The 22,373-nt window shown below is 40.3% G+C and overlaps 1 protein-coding gene across 1 annotated transcript in view; it reads right to left on the bottom strand.

The window, feature by feature from the left end:
* Positions 1 to 22,373, bottom strand: part of LOC136676464 (ankyrin-1-like) — a 159,809-nt gene that overhangs the window by 70,630 nt on the left and 66,806 nt on the right. Inside the window, exon 3 of the mRNA XM_066653513.1 lies at positions 3,113 to 3,214. Coding sequence (XP_066509610.1) covers positions 3,113 to 3,214 — 102 coding nt within the window. The remainder of the gene's footprint in view (positions 1 to 3,112; positions 3,215 to 22,373) is intronic.

Below are 22,373 nucleotides of genomic sequence, written 5' to 3'. Positions count from 1 at the left end.
TTTACTGTCTTTGTTTCATACTAATAAATGTGATTTGAAAATTGCTTTGTATTTCCTGAATAAAGCAGTTTATGCTTCACAGAGTGGGTCTCCCCCAAAATATTAATTCACTGTCTGCAACCGCTTATCCAGTTCAGGGTCAAGATGACTCTTCATTCAGACACTGCACATAAAACCCTTCGATAAGCGCACAGCTCCATATTGTTGACTATTTCTATTTAGCTTCTCATGTCAGTGCAAACAAATTGCACAGAGAATGCACTCTGTTGCTGTATAACTGCTCAGATCCCATAATTGTTCAGTTGATTAGTCTTATCAGCTATATTAGAAATGCTGGTGGTATAATTCACTGCATTTCTTTGTTATTGCTGAGTCCACTGTATATTACAGAGCACTGAGGATCTCTCTCTCTCTCTCTTTCACACACACAAATTCCCTTGGCACTTGTAGATGATGGTCTGTATCTGGGCAGCAATGATAAGATAACTCTCACAGCCTCACACCCTGTTTTTGTGTTATCGCACACAAACTTCAAGAGGCTCCAGATGACGCTAAAAGGGGGAACTCCATTTTCATCAGAGTGCTCGCACGAGAGGTCTCACTCCCTTAATGCCACATCTCAGTGGTTGTTTCCATCAAGTTATGTTCTTTCAAGTGCTCTCCGTTTTTTCAGGCAATACAAGTTTCCCTAAATGTACCATAATGAAGTGTGGTACGCTGAAATGTTGCGCAAAAGTTTGCACTATCCAAAATATACTAAAAATGTAGAGTAAACACAAAACCAGCACATTTAGCTAAACTTTATATTAGCATGCTAATACACCACGACCATTTCACAACCTCCATGTTTTGTTTACTACATGGAGGAAGCTACGTACTGAGTTGAAAGCATTAATCATTCAAGCCTGAATCTGTCTACATGCCTGTATTTGGAGAATCTGGTATGTATGTATGTATATAAACCAATATGGCCACAACAACCATCAGATTGACGAACAATAAAACTTGAAAAACAATTGCAGACTAAAGTATTTCAAAGGACTACAAGAGCCTGGCCAGGTCTGACAAAATATTGATTATCAAACAGAGACTGGGCCTACTTTTCATAATCAAACTTAAGTTCAGGCTGGTCTTGAGTTTGTTTCCCAATGCCTGAATGTTATACATTAGATTCATGCTGTCTCTTCACTGACAGAACCTGTAGCAGTGTTTGTGTCAAGTCTCATGGGTACATGATTGCTTCTAGGTCTAGACCCTTAGTAGAAAAAAATGGCATGTCAAAGTTGTGGTACAACAAAAACAGACCTGCAGGAAACAACCTGGGCATGGAAAAATACATAGATGGGTCTTAACAATAAACCTAGGCCTGGACAATAACTGTATAGTAATATACAGCATATCACAATATAAAATGTTTCAATAACAATGATATAATTTTTGAACGCATTTTATATATTTCAGTAGACATTATTTCCAACATCTGTCACTGACTGAGGTTTATTCTAGAATACTGTCAGCGCACTCAATTTAAAATTTAGTTATATATTAATATAATATATAATATATTATATACTCAATAAAGCCAAAACTTTTATATTTGATGGTGATATCAAGTTCCTTTTTTGTTCTTGAACATTTTGCAGTGGCTTTAATACTGGTAATATCAATATTGGGATTATATTGTATTGACCAAAATTAAGAAATAAATAGTGATATTCATTTTAGCCATATTCTCCAACCCTTAAGTCTTATTATTATGCTTTTGGCTGCACCCTTCCGTCAGGGGTCGCCACAGCGGATCAACCACTATCTGCACAATCGATCTGACACAGTTTTTATGCCGGATGCTGTTCCTGACGCAACCCTATTCTCCAGTCCTAAATAAACCCATGAATTTCATAAACAATCTTCGTTTCATTTTTCTCTGTTGTAATCAGAAAGGCTCACATTCACTCACACACTCACACCTATGGACACTTTTTAGTCACCAATCCACCTACCAACGTGTTTTTGGACTGTGGGAGGAAACCGGAGCACCCGGAGGAAACTCACACGAACACGGGGAGAGCACACAACTCCTCACAGACAGTCACCCGGAGCGGGATTTGAACCCACAACCTCCAGGTCCCTGGTGACTCCCAACACACAGCTGGGCCCATATTTCAAATTAATATTAATAATTTTTCAGATACTATTACAGTTATGAGCTAACATGCTAAAGGTAACTGAAAAGATTCCAACAGTTGTCAAATGTACATCAACTTGTGTACATCAACAATTTTTCCCATGCACCTCTGTGAGCAGAAACCCAGAGGCAACCACCAACTAAACAAAAATTTCCAAAGTTAAATGCCACCCACGTCGCCTTCTATAACTGAGCTCAACCTCAAACAACCTTCTACTGAAAACAAATAGCTGGCATGAATGTCCTACGGAACTACGGAGAGCACTTGAGACAGATGTTTGACTGAAGTTGAGTCTGACTCAGACCTGGCTTGGTCTGGATTTCCCATTTGCAAAATGGAGCTTGAATATCAGAGTAGCTTTATGTCTCCGCAATAACCGTCATATCCATTCACAGGCCCGTGACTCAGCATTGATTTATTCCACTGCACTCCTCACTCCTTTAATTCAATCCTGGGATTTCAGTATTCCAGCAGAGCACTTTCTCAGCAATGCAACCCACTGAAATATTAACAGCAAATAGAGCAAAAAATGTACTGTGGAGTTAAATCTGGAGCTGATGAATATTAGAAACCTGGGGGGAAATCAAGGTAATTTTTTACATACAGGTGTCATACTACAGTCATTATGTAATATGTACATAGAGATTTAGAGGCAATAAGATGATGTAAACTTTATTGTTATGAATTACTTTACCATTGGTTTGAAACTAGTTTTAAATCACGGAATAAAATACGTCAAGCAAAGACCACAGCAACCAATGTATGATAGCTCATTATGTTATTTTCTCCTTTATGTATTTAATATAACTCCACAAAATAAATGGATATTGTGAAAACACCTTCAGGTATAGCAATATTATATCTTTGTGGCCATATTGCCATCCCTTAGTTTGAGTGAAATGGTTTAACAACTCCTCAACACTCACCTGATTAGCTGTATTGATGTCTATGCCATTCTTGATGTGTTCCAGAGCCTTGTCCAAGTTACCTGAACGGGCAGCACGTAGGAAACTGGTTGCAACATCAGCCTGAGACAGATATAAAGACATACAGAAAGGTAGGAGGAAGACAGTGAGATTATTTGTAGGACTAATGTAATAATTCAGGGATCGCATACAATCCCCAGAATGACAAACACAAACATAGAAGGACGAATCATATGTGTGGAGTCCCTGAAGTCATTAGACACAATCTGTGCAACATTTAAGACGTGATGTCTCAGTACGTAACAAGTAGTGTTCACTGTAATCACACAAAGTTGAAAAGAAGTAACAAATCAATAAAGAAATTAACACATCGCAGTTAAAACATGTGATCATCTCCAGTTATCACATCAGGACACAGTGTTAAACATGAGAACGGTGCACCAACACAACACAAGATGCTTTCAGAACAACCTGAAATGCATTTCTGAAAGACTATGGTGAAGACATCACATTAAAAAAAAATCACACAAATTAAAGACATAACAGCCAATAAACAAACTAATCCACACTGTAAAGTTCTGGGTGCTACTTACAGTATCCAGCATATCCCAAAATGATTTGTAGCAAAACCTGTCAGGGGCAAATCTGACCTGTTTTTAGAAAATGTGATATTTATAGAATATTTATAGATGAATATAAAAATTATGACCAATTCCTTGTTTCTGCACTCACTGTCTATTCTCTCAGCTCCACTGACCATAGAGGAGCACTTTAATTCTACAGTGGATCAGACAAAGCAGTGCTGCTGGAATCACTACTGGGCTGAGAATAGTCCACCAACTAAACCATCCAGTCAACAGCGTCCTGTTTGAAAGTGTTCTGTGGGCAGCATCCTGTGTCCACTGATGAAGGACTAGAGGACAACCAACACAAAACGTGCAGCAACAGCTGAGCTATTGTCTCTGACTTTATATCTACGAGGTGAACCAATGAGGTAGGTGTGTCTAACAGAGTGGACAGTGATTGGATACAGTGTAAAAAACTGCAGCAGCACTGCTGAGGATGATCCACCACCCAAACCAAACCTGGTCCTGACCATTGAAAAACAGGGACCTAAAAAGGGAACCTAACAAAGTATTCAAAACAACAGATGGACTCCAGTCTTTAAGTACAAAAGTACAAAATGGTCTTGTGTGGCCAGTGGACCTGAGAGAATTGACAGTGGCCGTTGCAATATTAGGGGTAAACTGTGTATAGTAATTTTGAGTAATTTTTTTGTACTGAATCACCATTTTCTGGAGTCATGGGAAGTCATCTTCACGCAGGCACAATGACTGAATATACAGCATGGATACAATATGATATACAGCACTGCATTCTGAAAGAAGAGATATTAGTAGCCAATAAAGCGAGCACAGGTGGTGATAACAGAGGGAATCCATAGTTAGTTACTAGGAAAAAGTCAATGGAATGTTTACTTGTCCATGTTTCCCCTTTCTTTGTTGTAGCTAGCAGATGCAGGGTTTTATTTTTTTTTAAATCTCCCACTTACCTTTCACACCTATCTTTATGTACATGGATACAGTGGATACACGGCACATTCATCCCTTCATTTAAATACTTCTTTACTATGCGTTGAAATCAACTGCATTATTGCTCAAGTGAGGCACAGTGAGAAGGAGAATGGGAAAATTAGCAGGCAGTCACTGGAATGGTGTATTACAGCAGAGAGAGAGAGAGACCAAGAGCAGGAGAGCTGCTGGACATTAAGCCAAAGAGACAGAGCAGGAGGGTGAAAGAGAGGAGGGGGGTGGCAGTATTAAAGAGCGGCTATTTGCACGAGCCTGAAGCTGCAAATCTTGTGGGGAGGTTTTCCTCGGACAGCTTTAAGAACTCCTGCAGTCTTGGGGAAGTGAACGTTTGCCATGCACGCCCCACAGCAAGAAACACCAAACACCAATATGGTTTCACACGAACAGATCCACACACACACACATGGACATTTTAAAGATCAAAGGAAAGCATTAAGAGCCTGTTTTTTTAAGCATATGTTTGCATGCATGTTCTTTTAAGGGGGACGGGGGGGGCACTTGTCAACAGCACTGCATGACCTATTGGAATATGCATGAATCTAGAGAATAATACGCTTTGAGCACTGTATCACTGGCAAATCAGCTCCATGTGCTTTAAAGAGACCTACCCTTCTCTGGAGATGCTGTATGAAGGCCCCAAATCTTTAAGGCCTCTACACACTGAGAGGATTATGTAAATTATGTGGATGCAAATTCCGCGTGATACAAGCCATTTTTTTTTTACTTACTTCAATTTCACATCACAAATATTTCCATTCATGCGTGTGTGTAGTGATATGATTTGCCCATTTGATCAACACCATTATGTTACCTGCTCTTGGTTGGATGGACATATGCTCAGTAAATAAATAAAATATATAATGCTGTTTGATGCTAAGAAGACTAAATTAAGCACAGTTACTATATTGTTGTGTAAACCAGTAAAGACCTATAATTTATATTCACATACTTTAACATGCAAGTGACTCACAGAGGCTACTATTTAGTTTTCTTAATTATAATAATGTTTGGTATTCAAAATGCCTTCTAAACTGAAATCTAAGTATCTGAGTCCAATGGTATGTATAATAAAAAATGCATTGAGTTTCTAAGTACTTGAGTAGTGATAGTTACACCTTTTGTCCTCAGTACTGTATTCTTCTTGAAATGAATAGAATTCTAGAAGTAGGGTTTAGAGGAATTTATTTAAGCTGAGCACCACCTCTTCCATATGGTGACAATAAAATGAAATAAATCAATAAACAAACAAACACAATAGTGCATGGGCCCACTCAAATGAATGGCCACACAGCAAGAGCTCGCATTTAGTAACCACTAAAAGATGTTGGAGCCTGTTGGGGTTCCGTTCATCGTTTTCTGAAGCCTTCTGACTAATCAAGTTTTTTTTGTAATATTAAGTCGGTTTCCTGAATCAGTGGGTTGCTTTAAAGGCATAGTTTACTATTGTAATTCAGAAGTTTCCTCACCATTCGCTAGCTCTACAGTCAGTTTGCGAGCTCGAAATCGGCCAGTGTCTGTAAATGAATGGAAAAACTGTCTGTCCAGAATGCTAGTTTCTCTCTTTCTCTCTCTCTTACCTAAAGTGCTACAAAAACAACTCCAGTTACAAACGAGTTTCTGTGGTAATTCAAACAGTGAGTAAAAACTTACAGACAAGTAAAACTTCAGCAACATACAAACAACAGTGGTTATTTATTATCCCTCAAACATACTGTTCCACCTTAGAGCTGTTTCCCCAGAATAATAGACGTTCCCTTTAAGACTCATTTGACGGTATTACTAGAAGACACATTTGAATCTTTTGAGTTGTTGAGCTTGCCAAAAAACTCAACAAAAGAGTAGTGTGTACAATTAACCCCCTGAAGTTTCATAGAGCCATAAGAAAGCCCACATAAGCCTTGTTGGTTTGGCCTGAAATGATGGATTGGAATAAAATTAAATGAACAAAATTTTCATTGCTCCTCAATCAGTCATGATATATTTGCTGTCTGAATGTCAGATTTTAGTTTAGCACTAGAGCTAGAGTGCGAAATTAGCTAACAAAAATGGAAGCCACCAAATAATGATAATCCCACCAAATAGCACAGTAAAGCACATTATTTCCTTTAACCATGTAAGATTATTAAATATCTTAAACAGACTTATATTAGGTGTTTTCTGACAGTGTGTAACAGTTTTATCTACAAAAATAAATGACAACTAACTTAATTAGTAGCAGTAAGTATCTTGAAGCTTGTGATGTGTCGCAATTTTTTGTTATACTTTTTCAGAAAGTGTATAAAACTGTCAATTTTTAATCAAACAACTTTAAATTTGACTTCTAAAACTGTGATCATCTCCCTCTGATATGTGTTGCTTGCGTCATGCAGCACTGATGCTGACACAGACCCAGCTATGTCCTCAGCACTGTCCTTGGACAATATGGTTATGTTTGAACTGTACAGTCAAGGTTGGAAAACAAGAAACATTTTTATGTTCAAAACTGTGTAAGGGTTCAAATGAAAACATCTCAAAATAAGCCTTACTTATTGCCTACAGTTTACTAAAGTGTCTGGTTAAAGCTCATGTATTAGATATACTGGGAATACATGCAATTCAGCAGACATGTGTATTGTTTTTATTTATTTATTTTTTTTGTCATGTCACAGTAGATTGAGGCTGTACTGAATAATGTAGATCATAAATATGTAATATTGGTTTGAGTAACGTGTTTTGCTGAAGCATGATTTCAAGACACTTATTCGTGAACGAAGGGTCCGTGTGTTTATTTGCGTCAGTGCATGAGTGTGTATGTCTTTAGATGATAAGACGGCATAGCCCATCTTGTAGACCGCACCTAATTCTGCAACTAAAACCTTCAATGTAGATACATTTCCAGTGTTCCAATGTATTAGATGAATCTAGCTTTGACCATTCAAATTCAAAGTCTTAAGAAATATTCTATCTTAATTGTAAAAAGTAACCGCTTTTCTCACATCAAAGCTGACAAAATTACTTTTCCACTTGGATCACTTTAGCATTAATTGGTACTTAATGGTGCTTAAAAAACTTAAACCCTCAATATATATTAACAGTAGCAATCTTTCTGATTTAGAAATTATTTTAATTCTGTTTTTATTTGTAGGGGCAAATTAATTCAGCATAAAATCAGGTGTTCGATTATTCAGAGAGTGATCCACAGGAAAACTACAGGGCAGTTAAGATTTGGGATCATTCTCAATTCTGCAGTGACACTGACATGGTGGTGGTGGTGGTGGTGTGAGTATTTTGCTTGTGCAAGTGGATCAGACACAGTAGTGCTGCTGGAGTTTTTAAACATGTCAGCATCACTGTGGGATGAACAGGGTAAAAGGGGGCTAAAAAAGCATGCAGAGAAACAGGCAGACTACAATCTGTAAATGTAGAACTACAAAGAGCCCGGGTTTGGTCAATGATATTTATACTACAAAATTTACTACCCCACCATTGTATATTCTTGTAATTTTGGTAACTTTTAAGTCTATGCTCATATAATCATGAACATACAGTTGTCAGCTCCTCAATTCAATTAATTCTTGAATTTAGGCTTTTGGTAAAAAAAATTGCTATTAAATTTAACATGCAACATTTCAACTAATAATGAATAATTATTGGTCAAAAAATGTCAACCTTTGTATTCCTGATAGGACTCCATAAATGACATTATCATATCATATGACAGAAATACAGATCTGAAGAAATTCACTTTGTGTTTGCCTTCTGTCTCGACCTTCACACTTAGTCTTGTCATAATCCTCCAGTCAAGATCATATGTAACTAGAAACTGATCCTACTTATTCTGACATGCTCCCTCCTTCTTTCTCTCCCCCCTCTCCCTCTCCTCCCGTCTCTGTGCACCAGTGCTGCGGCAGACAGGATGACATCACTGCTAAGAAGGCACACTGCAGTGTGTTTGCGTGTACAGTGTGAGTGTGTGTCTCTTTATGTATTTGAGAGCATGTAGGTCTAGTTATGTGATACACATGTATATGAGTGCAAGAGGGTGAGAAGGAAAAATGATGAGAGACAACAGACAGACAGAGTGAGCGAGACTGAAAGAGAGACAGGCACAGACAGAGCAAAAGATACAAAGGGTGGGAGATAGAGACAGAAGATTATATTTTTTTCACTTTGTTTCCCTGCATATGAATTCTGAGGATTACGTTTTCTAGCATAAACTATTCTTCTCTGTTTAAGTAATAAAGAAATCACCTATGTTAAACATACAAAGACCAAGGAATACATGATCACAGAAGAAGGGAGAACCAGACAAAGGAAAATGCAACAAATACGCCTGTATGTCACAAACAACCATGTTTAAGAATAAATGGCTAATATCGGCAACACATCCCCACAGGATAGAGGCATTGCACCTATTGATATAAACTTTCTGCCCCCTCTTCCACCATACCCCCACAGACGTGTGTAATGCTGACACATGGCTAATGGATAGGCTGTAATGAAGAGCACTGTGCTGCATTTTGCACTGTAGAACACATACAGTGTGCATCCTCTAGAATCTCCTCACCTAATTTTTATGTGGGATCATAGCTTTAATAATGTCTTTGTTTCTCTTGCAGAGGATTGGGGTGCATCTCGTAGTTGTTGTTTTTTTTTTCATCTACTGGCTCTGCAATGAAAATGAATGCTCTGCTCCCCTCCCTCTCCTGCAGACTTCCCTCTCTTAGCCCACTCTTCCCCACTCATTTCCATCCTTTCTCTCACACTATGGGTGGAGCTCTGCAGAGAAGACTAGACAAGTTAGATTCGCTTTCTCATTTTCAATATGTTTATGAAGTGCAAAGAAAGAGCCATGTGATGGCAACTAGACTTATGTGAGATCAGTCCAGGTTTTATTCTTTAACTAAGAACACTGCAGCGACAGTCAGCGAAGCCTATTTTGATCAAGTGTGGGTTGGTGGCTTGATTAAACTCACAATCTAGCATCTACATCATTATTGAAAATGAGACATTGTCAAGTTGTTCTAAAGGTCTGAGCAACTCTGAGCTTTGTTACTGTTCTTCTTCATTATGTGGGTTTTTGAAAAGATAAAACGTCCTCAATGGGACTGAATGAAGAAATGTTAAAACAATACTACTCTATGATTTAAAACATGCTCATGGCATTTGCACAGAAATCCTAATGAATCAACTGAACGATTCCGTTCTGCATATTTTAGTGAAAACCTCTGCCATTCAGAAACTCCTGAATGGCGTCCTGCCCTCACCAATAGTTTGGTGCCTATGTTTTCCTCTTATTTTCATAATGATTAGGATCATGAGAAGCTGGCTGAAGTTCAGCTTTATAAAGAAGTTTCTACAAAGAGCCCTTTCTTTCCATGGCAACCCCAAAGCATTCAAAGCACAAGCAATTTAACAAGTGTAATGTGTACAATTCACAAGGCCATAGAGAGGGACACTCCTTTTGTGCCCATGTATGTGCAGCAAACGACCGAATTCAAAAAGTCTATTTCCTATTTTTTTTTCCTGTTTGGCAGATTTCAACACACAGATGAAATTATAGTAAGATGGGGTGCTATACTCTGGAACGGAAATTAAATTTATTGTTAGACATATTGTACGGGCAAGGTACTAGGGGCTATACAATCTCACTGTTGTAACAAAACCTTTTGAATCTTCCGTAAAGCACTTTGAGTTGCTTTTGTATGAAAGGTGCTCTATAAATAAACTTGCCTTGCCTAAAATGTAACTTCTCAGGAAAAAGAAAACATTTCTATTCACATTTCCACATTGGAACATTTCTTTTGGTTCTTTAATCTTGACATGGGAATTAAACATGCTGGAAGAAGAAGGAGAAGGCTTTAATGTAACTGTAAATAGACAGAAGAGATGGATTTTCATTGAAAGGATAATTAGAAGAGAGAGACATTCATTTAAGACTTAAAGAGAATTTATCGGCTTGTAACTTCCAATAAATGTAGTTCAAAAGACCTAATCAGGGGAATAAATCATTTGGCCCTATTTTACACATGTGTTTTTCTCTGTGATTTATGCTTTTATGACCTGCTTTATTTGCACTGTTGTGGGTCTCTCCTTGTCATTGTATATTGTTGTATATTGTTGCTGTTCAAATTAAAACCTGTATCTACTTTGTTGTCACACAGCAGCTGTCATTCACACACAAGTCTCATGATGAATGGACCAATTAAAATGCTCCAAAATTAATTTTTTTACATTGACTTAACTACTGAAGTTACATAGGTTTATTCCTTCTCCTGTAAAGTTAATATTTTTGTGAAACAGGTATTTCTTTAGACAGTGTTGGTTTGTCTTATTGTTCCCCATTCGATGTTGTACATATGTAATGTTGATTTACATATTACAGGAGTGTATAAAATGCACATACTCTATTTTACTTTACATAACCATCTGTGTTGCCATTAAGTTTACATCCGTTACCACCTACTTTTACTTCCCTAAAGATCCTTTTAATGGAATAGTTTTAGTAATTGAGATGTGTAATTTAAACTTTAAAGTTTAAAGCATCTCCGCAGAATGTAATGCTTGTATTATATGTATTAAATATTTTACTTGTAACTGTATATCCCCTAAAAGGTTTAGAATGGTTATTGAGTATTTCTAAAATATATACTTTACAGCTTTCAAAAGGCCTCTTTTGAATCCTTTTATTGGACTTGCCTCCATTTTATGTCGCCATGGCTAAATGTGCCAAATTAACTACTAATAAGGTTAAAACAGAAAAATAATTTTTTACTCACTCCCCAAGTAACCATCTTGGATGGCATGCCTGTTCACCTGCCTCCTCTCTGCAACTCTCTCTCCCTCTGCTGCTTTGCTTCTTTCTCGTCCCGTTGCTGTGATACACTGACTTTTTGGGTGCAAGGGACTGAGTGCAGGGCTGTAGGTCCCCCCAACACACACACACCCACTCACACACACTTGAGTAAGCAGCACTTGTAAGGAGGCAGGTGGGTGGGGTAGGGGGTGATGAGGCCAAAGAGTTTATCTCTAGCGGAATGCTGTGTGTATCAACACAAACACATTTTTCACCCAAACCATGATAATGGCTTACGACGCCTGCTTTACTCTTCTTCTCTCATTCCTCCTCTCACTCTCTCACTTTCTCACTCTATCTATTTGTCTTTTCTGTCTCTCTCTGTTGCCTGTTCCCTAATGTCTCCTAAAGTCTCCACAGCCCTACTCTATGCATTCTGACAAGCAAAGGACTTACTCTGAATGCCATGGAGAAAGTGTCTGTGGGAAAAAAAATGGGAAAGTAGTGTGTGTGTGTGTGTGTGTATTTATGTGTGTGTGTGTGTTTTGAGGATTCTGCACGCTTTCAGTCGGCACTAGGACTTACAGTGACAAAGCTCACAGCAGGGGGGGTGATTTGGTGGGGGGCTTCAGCCGTACCAAGGCTGATGACAAAGGGCCAGACAAGGATAGGGCGGGTGCGTGTGAGTGTGGGTGTGCATGTGTGCGTCTGTGTGTGTGTGTGTGTGTGTATGAGGGGGCCCAGCCTCTTTTAATAAAAGATCCGTCACTCCCTGGCTGAAAAGGCCCCCTTGCTTTCTCCTCTCCTGGCCAACGCTGGGAAAAGCACATCCCTGCCAAAGGCATGCACCCAAGTAAACGTGTTTTAGATGAGAGGAGAGTGGAGGAGCACAGCTCAGAGAGGCTAGACAGCGGGAAGAATAACAGTGTATCCATGAAGAAATCAAAAGGGGAGACATTTTAGTAAGGGAAGCTTCAGAAGCAGTCATGATGAAGGTCATGGAAGGCCAGTAGAAGTCACTGGTAAAAAAAAAGCTGCAAATCGCCATGGCGATTCCATTCATTTCCACTGTAGAGCATACAATGAGTCATGAGTCACCTCAAACTGAATGAGGAACATCTTAGGAGGAAACTAAGCCCCTTTCATATTTAGGACTGATGTTCAGTCATTTTTGGACTGACAATATAAAAGCTATTTTATAGCTGATTTATTTACTCATTTTATAAAAAAAAATAAATTAAAAAAATTGTTTATGTAATTCAGTTTCATTAAAGAAACACAAGGTAAGATGTTGGAATACTTGCTCCTGGACTTCCCAACAGTTGCAGAGTGTAATTCAATATTACTCTACTGTCCTGAAATCAAGAGGAGGGGGTGTTGTTACTTACCCACCTCCAAAAGTTACATACAGCAGTTTCTGCGGTGCTGAGTCCAGAGTAGCAAGAATAGAGACTGTAGTAATGGGAATGGAGCCTCTGTCATTGCTACCCAAGGCTCAGGACTGCAGAGCATCACAATGATTTTGATAACAGAGCCAGTAAGGATTTCTTTCCCAATAACTTGATTACAAATAGTTTGAGGGTTAAATATAATGTAGAAAATTCATTCATTCATTCATTATCTGTAACCGCTTATCCAATTCAGGGTCGCGGTGGGTCCAGAGCTCACCTGGAATCACTGGGCGCAAGGCGGGAATACACCCTGGAGGGGGCGCCAGTCCTTCACAGGGCTAATGTAGAAAATGGAGACACTAAATATGCCCAAAGCCTTCATGACCAATTAATCATGACAGTAGCTAAGACATTTTTGCCTTCCACTCAGCAGTACTACCAGATGCTTCTGAGCCTTTAAACATCCTGCATTTTTGTGGATTTTTGATGACTTGGGGGTGGCCAAAGTGTAATGTTTGTGGACCGAGGGGTAAAAAGTAATGCAAAGCTAGTATTTCATTTACACAAATCACTAGTATTCAGAGAGATATAGAGGTGTATGCTTTTAAACTGTTTGCAATAATAAATGGCCAGTATATATGAAGCATATTGCCATGACTTAAAAAAATAGTCATACCTCTCAAACTCCCATTGTCTGTGTGTAACCAAATGTTATGGTCCATTTTTGCAATTAGCTCATAACTGGTATACATATGCAACGCTGTTGGTGACTACTGGGAGTCAATAGTCATGTATATTATTACTTTATGACATATATACCTGCTACACTTTAACTGTCGGCTAGCTTTTGAAGTAACCTCAATGGGATTTTATTTGATGTAACTTAATAAATAAATATTTCCAGTCCCATTTTATATTAAGTGACTCTATTAGTGGTGCAGTCACACAATAACAAAATATAAACACATTTCTATGTTTCGCATTATATAAAAACACACAAAAATATATATATATAGAATTTCTATTTATTAATAAGAGAAAATATATCTAAAAATATATATAATAATATTCTGGGGGCCATATCAAATGACATCACTGTAGCCATCCAAGAGTGTCTCAATCTGATTAGATATGATGGGCTCAGACTGATTGGCATATGCTAATTAAGACTTATTGCCTTACAAAGCAATCAACACATTTCTTTGCAATGGATAAAGAGGAATTTTTCATGTGTGGAAGTATCATGTGTGAAATCATGAATTTTCTTTTAAACTGTGGTGTTTTCTAGCTGATGACTTCAAACAGTCAGGATTTCTTGCTTCATAAACCTAAGGAGGCAACCTGAGAGTTTTGAAGCTGCAGGTGAGTGGTGAAGGAGTAAGTGGAAATAGATGCAGTAAACCGCTAAAACACTTTTAAAGCATTAGGAGATTTTTTTTTTCACTTTTAGCTATGTACCATGAAACACAAAGAAGATATCTGCAGGTGCTGGAGTGTTCACATGCCTCTCACTGTGCTTAACACTCTCATACTGGTCTATGCTTATACACTACACTTTGTTTATATATTGCTATTGTTTAATTCTTGTGTCACTAAGAGGAGGATGGGTTTCCCTTTTGAGTCTTGTTTTTTTGTGGTTTCTTCCTGATGCTCTGAGGGAGTTTTTCGGTCCACTGTTGCCTGAGCGATGCTCACTTGGGACTAGGACCGGGAATGTGGGAAAAAACTAGATGGAAAACAGCTCTATAAATAAATAAATAAACTGAATTTAACTTAACTTGAAAATGAAAAATACCATAAATGAGGAATATTTATGAGAAAATTCTGAAACTGATTTCTAGTCTTTTAAAGCAATGGAACTTAACCCAGCCTGTATTGCAGAGCACCTCCTAGTGGCCCGTATGTGCAGTGTAGCGTGTGCAGCAAGCGCTTCCGTGGTGTGGGCCATCCACGTGAGGTCTGCTGCAACATGGCACTTCAAAACACCCTTTTTAACCCTTCCTTTCCTTTGTTTATTTTCAAAGCCTTTTAGTATATTAAGGCAAGTACATTTATGGGGAAATATTTGTGGGTTCTTTGTCTTGCACTCTTATCTACAAAAAAGCCAATCACATTGGCTTTATGTGTTAAGGGGAGGTAGGACTCAAGTAGAGAACGTGATTTAACCATTTCTGTACTTTCAGTTTAATGAGACGTTGACAGATTTTTAATTTTTTTTTGGAGGGGATTAAATTATTGGTGGGTACAATTCAATAATCACTAGATATTGATGGGGACACGTCACCTCCATCCATGCTAATTCTACACCCTTAAGCAACAAAGATGAGGGAGGAAAAAATGTCAGAATTGATTTAAGTCTTGTGATTACATCTTTTATGACATCTTACATCTATGACATATTTATTCTGCTTTAAATTTTGCTCCATTGAAAATACAGTTCTGTCTAAATTCTGTGTGGTTTTGAGATATTGAGCTAATAGAGTTTGACTTTGAAACCAGTTTGTTTTCTAAAGTCCAAAATGTCAAGAACTTTCTGGTTCCAATGGGATAATTTATGTATTTAGATTATGTATGGGTGCTTTTCTCTGTAATTCAAATACAGTTTTATTTAGTTTTCCTTTCGACAGAACTATTTTAAGCATTTATCTCCAAATGTTCAGAAGTCCAGGTTAATGTCCAGATATGTCCAGTTATACATAGAAATCTAGCCACTATTTTGCGCCATGACATTTTAACTTGCATTTTACACTGAATATCAGTTGATATTTTAATATCTTTTCATAATGTCCTTCATTTTATTTATACACATGAATACATTAGGTGTACAAATATGTTTTTGTACTAGTATTTGGTATAACATAATTGTAATTTTAAAAAATCAAACGTTCTCTTTTGTAATTTTATGGCAACTCATTAAAAGACAACTATTAATACACTACGTTCACAAATGCTAACATCAAAATCTCAATATTCAAATCATCTAAACATATTTTTGGACACAATATTATCCCCAAGAGCAAAACAAATCTGTGCTTTGCCAGTGCTTTTTCCTTGATGGAACTCATGATGAATGCAGTGACAAATAAATTCTTTTCTCTTTTCATTTTCAAACGACTTAACTTTTAGGTTATATTTGTTAAATAAAATGATATTTCTAATAATAAAACAACAAAAATGTGGAAGAAAGTTTGAATTTTGAATAACAACTATGTTTTGCACACACACACGCACTGGAACTATTTTTGGTCTTTGACTAAAGTCTAGATGGCGTGTTGGCAATTGGAGAATTGTGGTCATTTAAGTAGTAATGCCTACAAGACTAATTTTACTGTATCAGAAGCTAGAAACTATTGCAATGTTTGTTTAATCTGTTAAACTGGATCCTGGTTTCTGTGGTTTTAACCCACAAGCATTTCAATAGAGACTTCAGAGTAGTATTTTAAATCACTCATGTAGATATACTTAGGTAAACTAATGATATGTGTTTTAGTTCCCTCAAGTATGTGTTGATATATTTTTATATTCATACGCAGGTACTCATCGATTTTATTGTTAATTTCATTATTTTTCATTGTCAACTTCTTAATCTTTAATCAAGGACATTTTTCTTCCTGTAAAACACCTTCTGATGTGTGATCATGTCAGCTAAATGAATTAAACCATGTCATACCCATATCCAACCCAAATGCATCGTTTCCCTTGGACATATATCATGTTAAGGAATTAAAATGGCCCACGGTTCATGTTGACCTTAAGCCGTTCCACTTGAGTTCTATTAGTTACTCATGTATCTAGTTTTTAGAGCTGCTGTTTCTACTCCAATTAAATTGTTTTTAAAATAATTAAAAATGTCTTTATTGTACCCAATGCTACTCCTCCTTGGATCACCACCTTAACGTGGTGGAGGGGTTTGCGTGTCTGCGTGAGCCTAGGAGCTATGTTGTCGGGGGCAATAGCCCCTGGTAGGGTCTCCCAAGGCAAATTGGTCCTAGGTGATGGGCCAGACAAAGAGTGATCCATAAAGACACAGATGAAAAAGACAACGAGGACACAGCCTCCCTTGCCCGGAGCAGGGTTACCGGGGCCTCACCCTGGAGCCAGGCCTGGGGGAGGGGCTCCTTGGCGAGCGCCTGGTGGCCGGACTTTCACCTATGGAGTCCGGCCGGGCTTAGCCCGAAGGGGATACATGGGTCCACTCTCCCATGGGCCCACCACCTGTGGGAGAGGTAGTAATCCGGGTCTGGTGCATTGTGGATCGGGTGGTGGTCGGGGTCGGGGGCCCTGGCGTTCCGATCCTCGGTTACTGAAACTGGCTTTTGGAACATGGAACGTAACCTCTCTGGTGGGAAAAGAGCCTGAGCTGGTGCGCGAGGTTGAGAGGTACCGACTAGATATAGTTGGGCTCACCTCGACACACAGTATGGGCTCTGGAACCAATCTCCTCGAGAGGGGCTGGATGCTCTTTCACTCTGGAGTTGCCCAGGGTGAGAGGCGTAAGGCAGGTGTGGGCTTACTCATAGCCCCCCGGCTTAGCGCCTGTACGTTGGGGTTTACCCCAGTGGACGAGAGGGTAATTTCCCTGCGCCTTCGGGTTGGGGAAAGGGCTCTGACTGTTGTTTGTGCTTATGCACCGAACAGCAGTTCAGAGTACCATGCCTTCTTGGGGACCCTAGAGGGAGTGCTGGAGAACACTCATTCTGGGGACTCCATTGTTCTGCTGGGGGACTTCAATGCTCACGTAGGTAATGACAGTGAGACCTGGAGGGGCGTGATTGGGAGGAACGGCCCCGCTGATCTGAACCCGAGTGGTGTTCAGTTATTGGATTTCTGTGCTCGTCACAGTTTGTCCATTACGAACACCATGTTCGAACATAAGGGTGTCCACAAGTACACCTGGCATCAGGACACCCTAGGCCGCATTTCGATGATCGATTTTATAGTCGTATCATCTGACCTGCGGCCATATGTTCTGGACACTCGGGTGAAGAGAGGCGCTGAGCTGTCAACTGATCACTACCTTGTGGTGTGTTGGATCAGATGGCGGGGGAGGATGCCGGACAGACCTGGCAGGCCCAAACGTGTGTTGAGGGTTTGCTGGGAACGTTTGGCAGAGGAACCTGTCAGAAAGATCTTCAACTCCCACATCCGGCAGAGCTTCGACTGCATCCCGGGGGAGGCTGGTAACATTGAGTCCGAGTGGGCCATGTTCCGGACCTCCATTGTTGAGGCGGCTGAACGGAGCTGTGGCTGCAAGGTTGTCGGTGCCTGTCGGGGTGGCAATCCCCGCACTCGGTGGTGGACACCCCGGGTGAGGGGGGCTGTCAAGCTGAAGAAAGAGTCCTATCGAGCCTGGTTGGCTCAGGGGACTCCGGAGGCAGCCGACAGATACCGAGGAGCCAAGCGGCTCGCAGCCTCGGCAGTCGCTGAGGCAAAAACTCGGGTGTGGGAGGAGTTCGGTGAGAACATGGAAAACGACTTTCGGTCGGCTCCAAGAAGTTTCTGGCAAACCGTCAGGCGACTCAGGAGGGGAAAGCAGTTTTCCACCAACACTGTATATGGTGGGGGTGGGGAACTGTTGACCTCGACTGGGGACGTCACCAGACGGTGGAAGGAATACTTCGAGGATCTTCTCAATCCCACCGGCACGTCTTCCGCAGAGGAAGCAGAGCTTGGGGACCCCGGGGGGGGCTCGTCTATCACTGGGGCTGAAGTGGCCAAGGTGGTAGGGAAACTCCTTGGTGGTAGGGCCCCGGGGGTGGATGAGGTTCACCCCGGGTTCCTCAAGGCTCTGGATGTTGTGGGGCTGTCCTGGTTGACACGTCTTTGCAACATCGCGTGGACATCGGGGGCAGTGCCTCTGGACTGGCAGACTGGGGTGGTGGTTCCCCTTTTTAAAAAGGGGGATCGGAGGGTGTGTTCCAACTATAGGGGGATCACACTCCTCAGCCTCCCCGGTAAGGTCTATGCGGGGGTACTGGAGAAGAGAGTCCGACCGATAGTTGAACCTCGGATCCAGGAGGAACAATGCGGATTCCGCCCCGGTCGTGGAACACAGGACCAGCTCTTTACCCTCGCTAGGATCCTGGAGGGTGCATGGGAGTTTGCTCAACCAGTCTACATGTGTTTTGTGGATCTGGAGAAGGCATTCGACCGTGTCCCTCGGGGTATTCTGTGGGGGGTGCTCAGGGAGTATGGGGTACTGGGCTCTTTGTTACGAGCTATCCAGTCCCTGTACAAACAGAGCAGGAGTCTGGTTCGTATGGCTGGCAGTAAGTCCGACTGGTTTCCAGTCGGAGTTGGACTCCGTCAGGGCTGCCCGTTGTCACCGGTTCTGTTCACAATTTTTATGGACAGAATTTCTCGGCGTAGCCAAGTGGCGGAGGGTGTCCGGTTTGGTGGTCTCAGGATCCCATGTCTGCTTTTTGCAGATGATGTGGTCTTGTTGGCTTCATCGAGCCGGGACCTCCAGCTCTTGCTGGACCAGTTTGCAGCCGAGTGTGAAGCGGTAGGGATGAGGATCAGTACCTCCAAGTCCGAGTCCATGGTACTCAGTCGGAAAAGGGTGGAGTGCTCTCTCCAGGTTGGAAGTGAGATCCTGCCTCAAGTGGAGGAGTTTAAATACCTCGGGGTCTTGTTCACGAGTGAGGGAAAGATGGAGCGTGAGATTGACAGGCGGATCGGTGCAGCGTCAGCAGTAATGCGGGCTCTGTACCGGTCCGTTGTGGTGAAGAAAGAGCTGAGCAGAAAAGCAAAGCTCTCGATTTACCGGTCAATCTACGTCCCAACCCTCACCTATGGTCACGAGCTTTGGGTAGTGACCGAAAGAACGAGATCGCGGGTACAAGCGGCTGAAATGAGTTTTCTCCGCAGGATGTCTGGACTCTCCCTTAGAGACAGGGTTAGGAGCTCGGACATCCGGGAGAGACTCGGAGTGGAGCCGCTGCTCCTCCACGTCGAGAGGAGCCAGTTGAGATGGTTAGGGCATCTGGTTCGGATGCCTCCTGGACGCCTTCCTGGAGAGGTGTTCCGGGCATGTCCAACGGGGAGGAGGCCCCGGGGCAGACCAAGAACACGCTGGAGAGACTATATGTCTCGACTGGCCTGGGAACGCCTCGGTATACCCCCGGAGGAGCTGGCGTCGGTGGCTGGGGAGAGGGAGGTCTGGGTTTCTTTGCTCCGACTGCTTCCCCCGCGACCCGGATCCGGATAAGCGGTGGATAATGGATGGATGGATGGATGCTACTCTAGCTACATCTGCCTAGAGATTTATTTCTAGAAACCAAGTGCATTGGACTCTATTTATATGAATGCTTGTAAAGGCCACTATGCACCAGATGTCTGCAAAGTACTAAAATTAATTTGATAATAAGATAAACTGTCTGATGTTTCCCATGTATATTTGCTGAGAAATGAATTTCCTTGTTGTAAGCAAACCTCCAGTGGACATCTGTGCAGTTTTTCTGTTGTCCACCTGCACAGATTTAGGTGATATAAAAGTAAATAAATATATTGTCACAGACAACCTGATTGTAGAAGAAGTGTTCTTTTAATACCAACTGCATACGTACAGTATGTAACACAAAAAAAATTTGACTTTAAACTAGATTTGTGTAAATTGGACTTCCTAGAATTACACCATTTTACTAGTCCGTTTATTAACATATTATACAGCATATGAGTATATATTTGTTGACATTGGTGGTCCAAAGTTTCTTTTGACATTAAGGATATTAGCAGTTTGTTCTTCTTTGCTGCAGTTTCAAATTCTACTGTTCTGGGAATGACTGGAGACTGCCCGGTGCTCAGGGGCTTTATTACCTTGCAGATGATAAAGTGTATAATATTTAACATTTTATAGCTTAATCAAAAAATGAGCATTGTGCAAAAATAAAGAAAAGTACATTTTTGCCTCATTAAAGCATATTTTAAATATTTGTGATGTATGTAAGGTAATATTATTATACTGCACAGTGCATTGGGAGGGCTAAATTTGCTTCAATCTGAATGTAATTTATTTGCATCTGTTTCCATCTGTGTTCAGTGTGTAAAATGTTTAATATTTTCACATGTAAAAAAATTTGATTTGATTTGATTTACTGTATAAACTGCTAAGTGGTTAGTGTTAACTTGTTAGTAGTAATGATCTCTGGTTAAAGGGAGGGACTCATTCAAGCATTTTGGGTGTTGTAAAACTTGATTGTGCAGATTCCACTGAGTTCATGCACCTTCAGGAGAATAACCCCATTATGCTTTGTGTTTAATTGAGTTGTTATAATTTATTTGAATTAAATTTAAGTTTGGAGTGTACTAAGGGGCACAAATTATTGAGGAAGTGCTGTGACATGGGCTTGTCCTTGCCTTTCCTCATGGGCACTCCGTTGTTGAATAAAAAATACAAGTCCAGTTTTATTTTGCCTATGTTTAGCTAACAGAATGATTTTTAACATACAAGCAAGCTATGTAATAGCCCTAAATCAAGGACCTTGTAACTCTAGTACTCTGCTGCTACACACTTGTTGAGATCAAATATTTCTTGTTGTATCTTAACTGTATCCTAACTTTTTTTTTAATTATTTATAATATACCATAATAATATAATCACACCAATATACCTACCTACCATATCAGCTGTACTTATCACCTAGGAGCACTTTAGTCGCTCTACATTTACAGACTGCAGTTTCTCTGTTGCTTTACTTTGTTTGCCCCCTTTTGCCCAGTTCCTTAGTGGTGTTGACCCCCAATTGACTACCACAGAGCAGGTGTGATTTCGGTGCCAGATAATTCACAGTACTGCATTGACATTGCTGTGGTGGTGGTCTGTTAGTGTGTGTTGGTCTGGTCAGATACAGCAGTGCTACTGGAGTTTTTAAAACCATCAGTGTTTCTACTAAACAAAGAATAGAACACCAACCAAAACTATCCAACCAAAAGCATTCTGTGTCCACTGATGAAGGACTAGAGGGCAACTGTGCAGCAACAGAGCATGAGCTCCTGTGTCCAAAAATTAATTGATAAGTTGGACCAAAAATGTATTTTTTTCTGTCAGAGTTAAAAACTCCAGCAGCACTGCTGTGTCTGGTCCACCAGTGTTAAATCAACACCATTAATGTAAAAATGTAAACTTGTCAACACTCTCAGTGTTAATTTAACACTAATAGTGTTGATTTAACACTGGTGAATTTGCTGTGTACCAGCACAACACACACACTAACACATCAACATGTCAGTGTCACTACCCAAATCATACCTGTGCTCTGAGGGTCCTTTGGAGGTCCTAAGAACTGGAGAACAGGATGAAAGTGGGCTAACAAAGAATGCAGATCAACACATGCACAACAAAGTGCACCTATGGTAAGTGAAGCTAATGGACAAGGACATCATTTTAATGTTATTGCTTATCGGTATTATATGTAACTAGGACAAAACACAACAGCAATAATTATTGATCTTAATAAATTCTTATGACCGAATACAAAATTCACTCTTACATTTCCTAAATT

This window comes from Hoplias malabaricus, chromosome X2 (assembly GCF_029633855.1).
Source record: "Hoplias malabaricus isolate fHopMal1 chromosome X2, fHopMal1.hap1, whole genome shotgun sequence".
NCBI lineage: Eukaryota > Metazoa > Chordata > Actinopteri > Characiformes > Erythrinidae > Hoplias > Hoplias malabaricus.
This window is presented reverse-complemented; position numbering and strand designations above follow the sequence as displayed.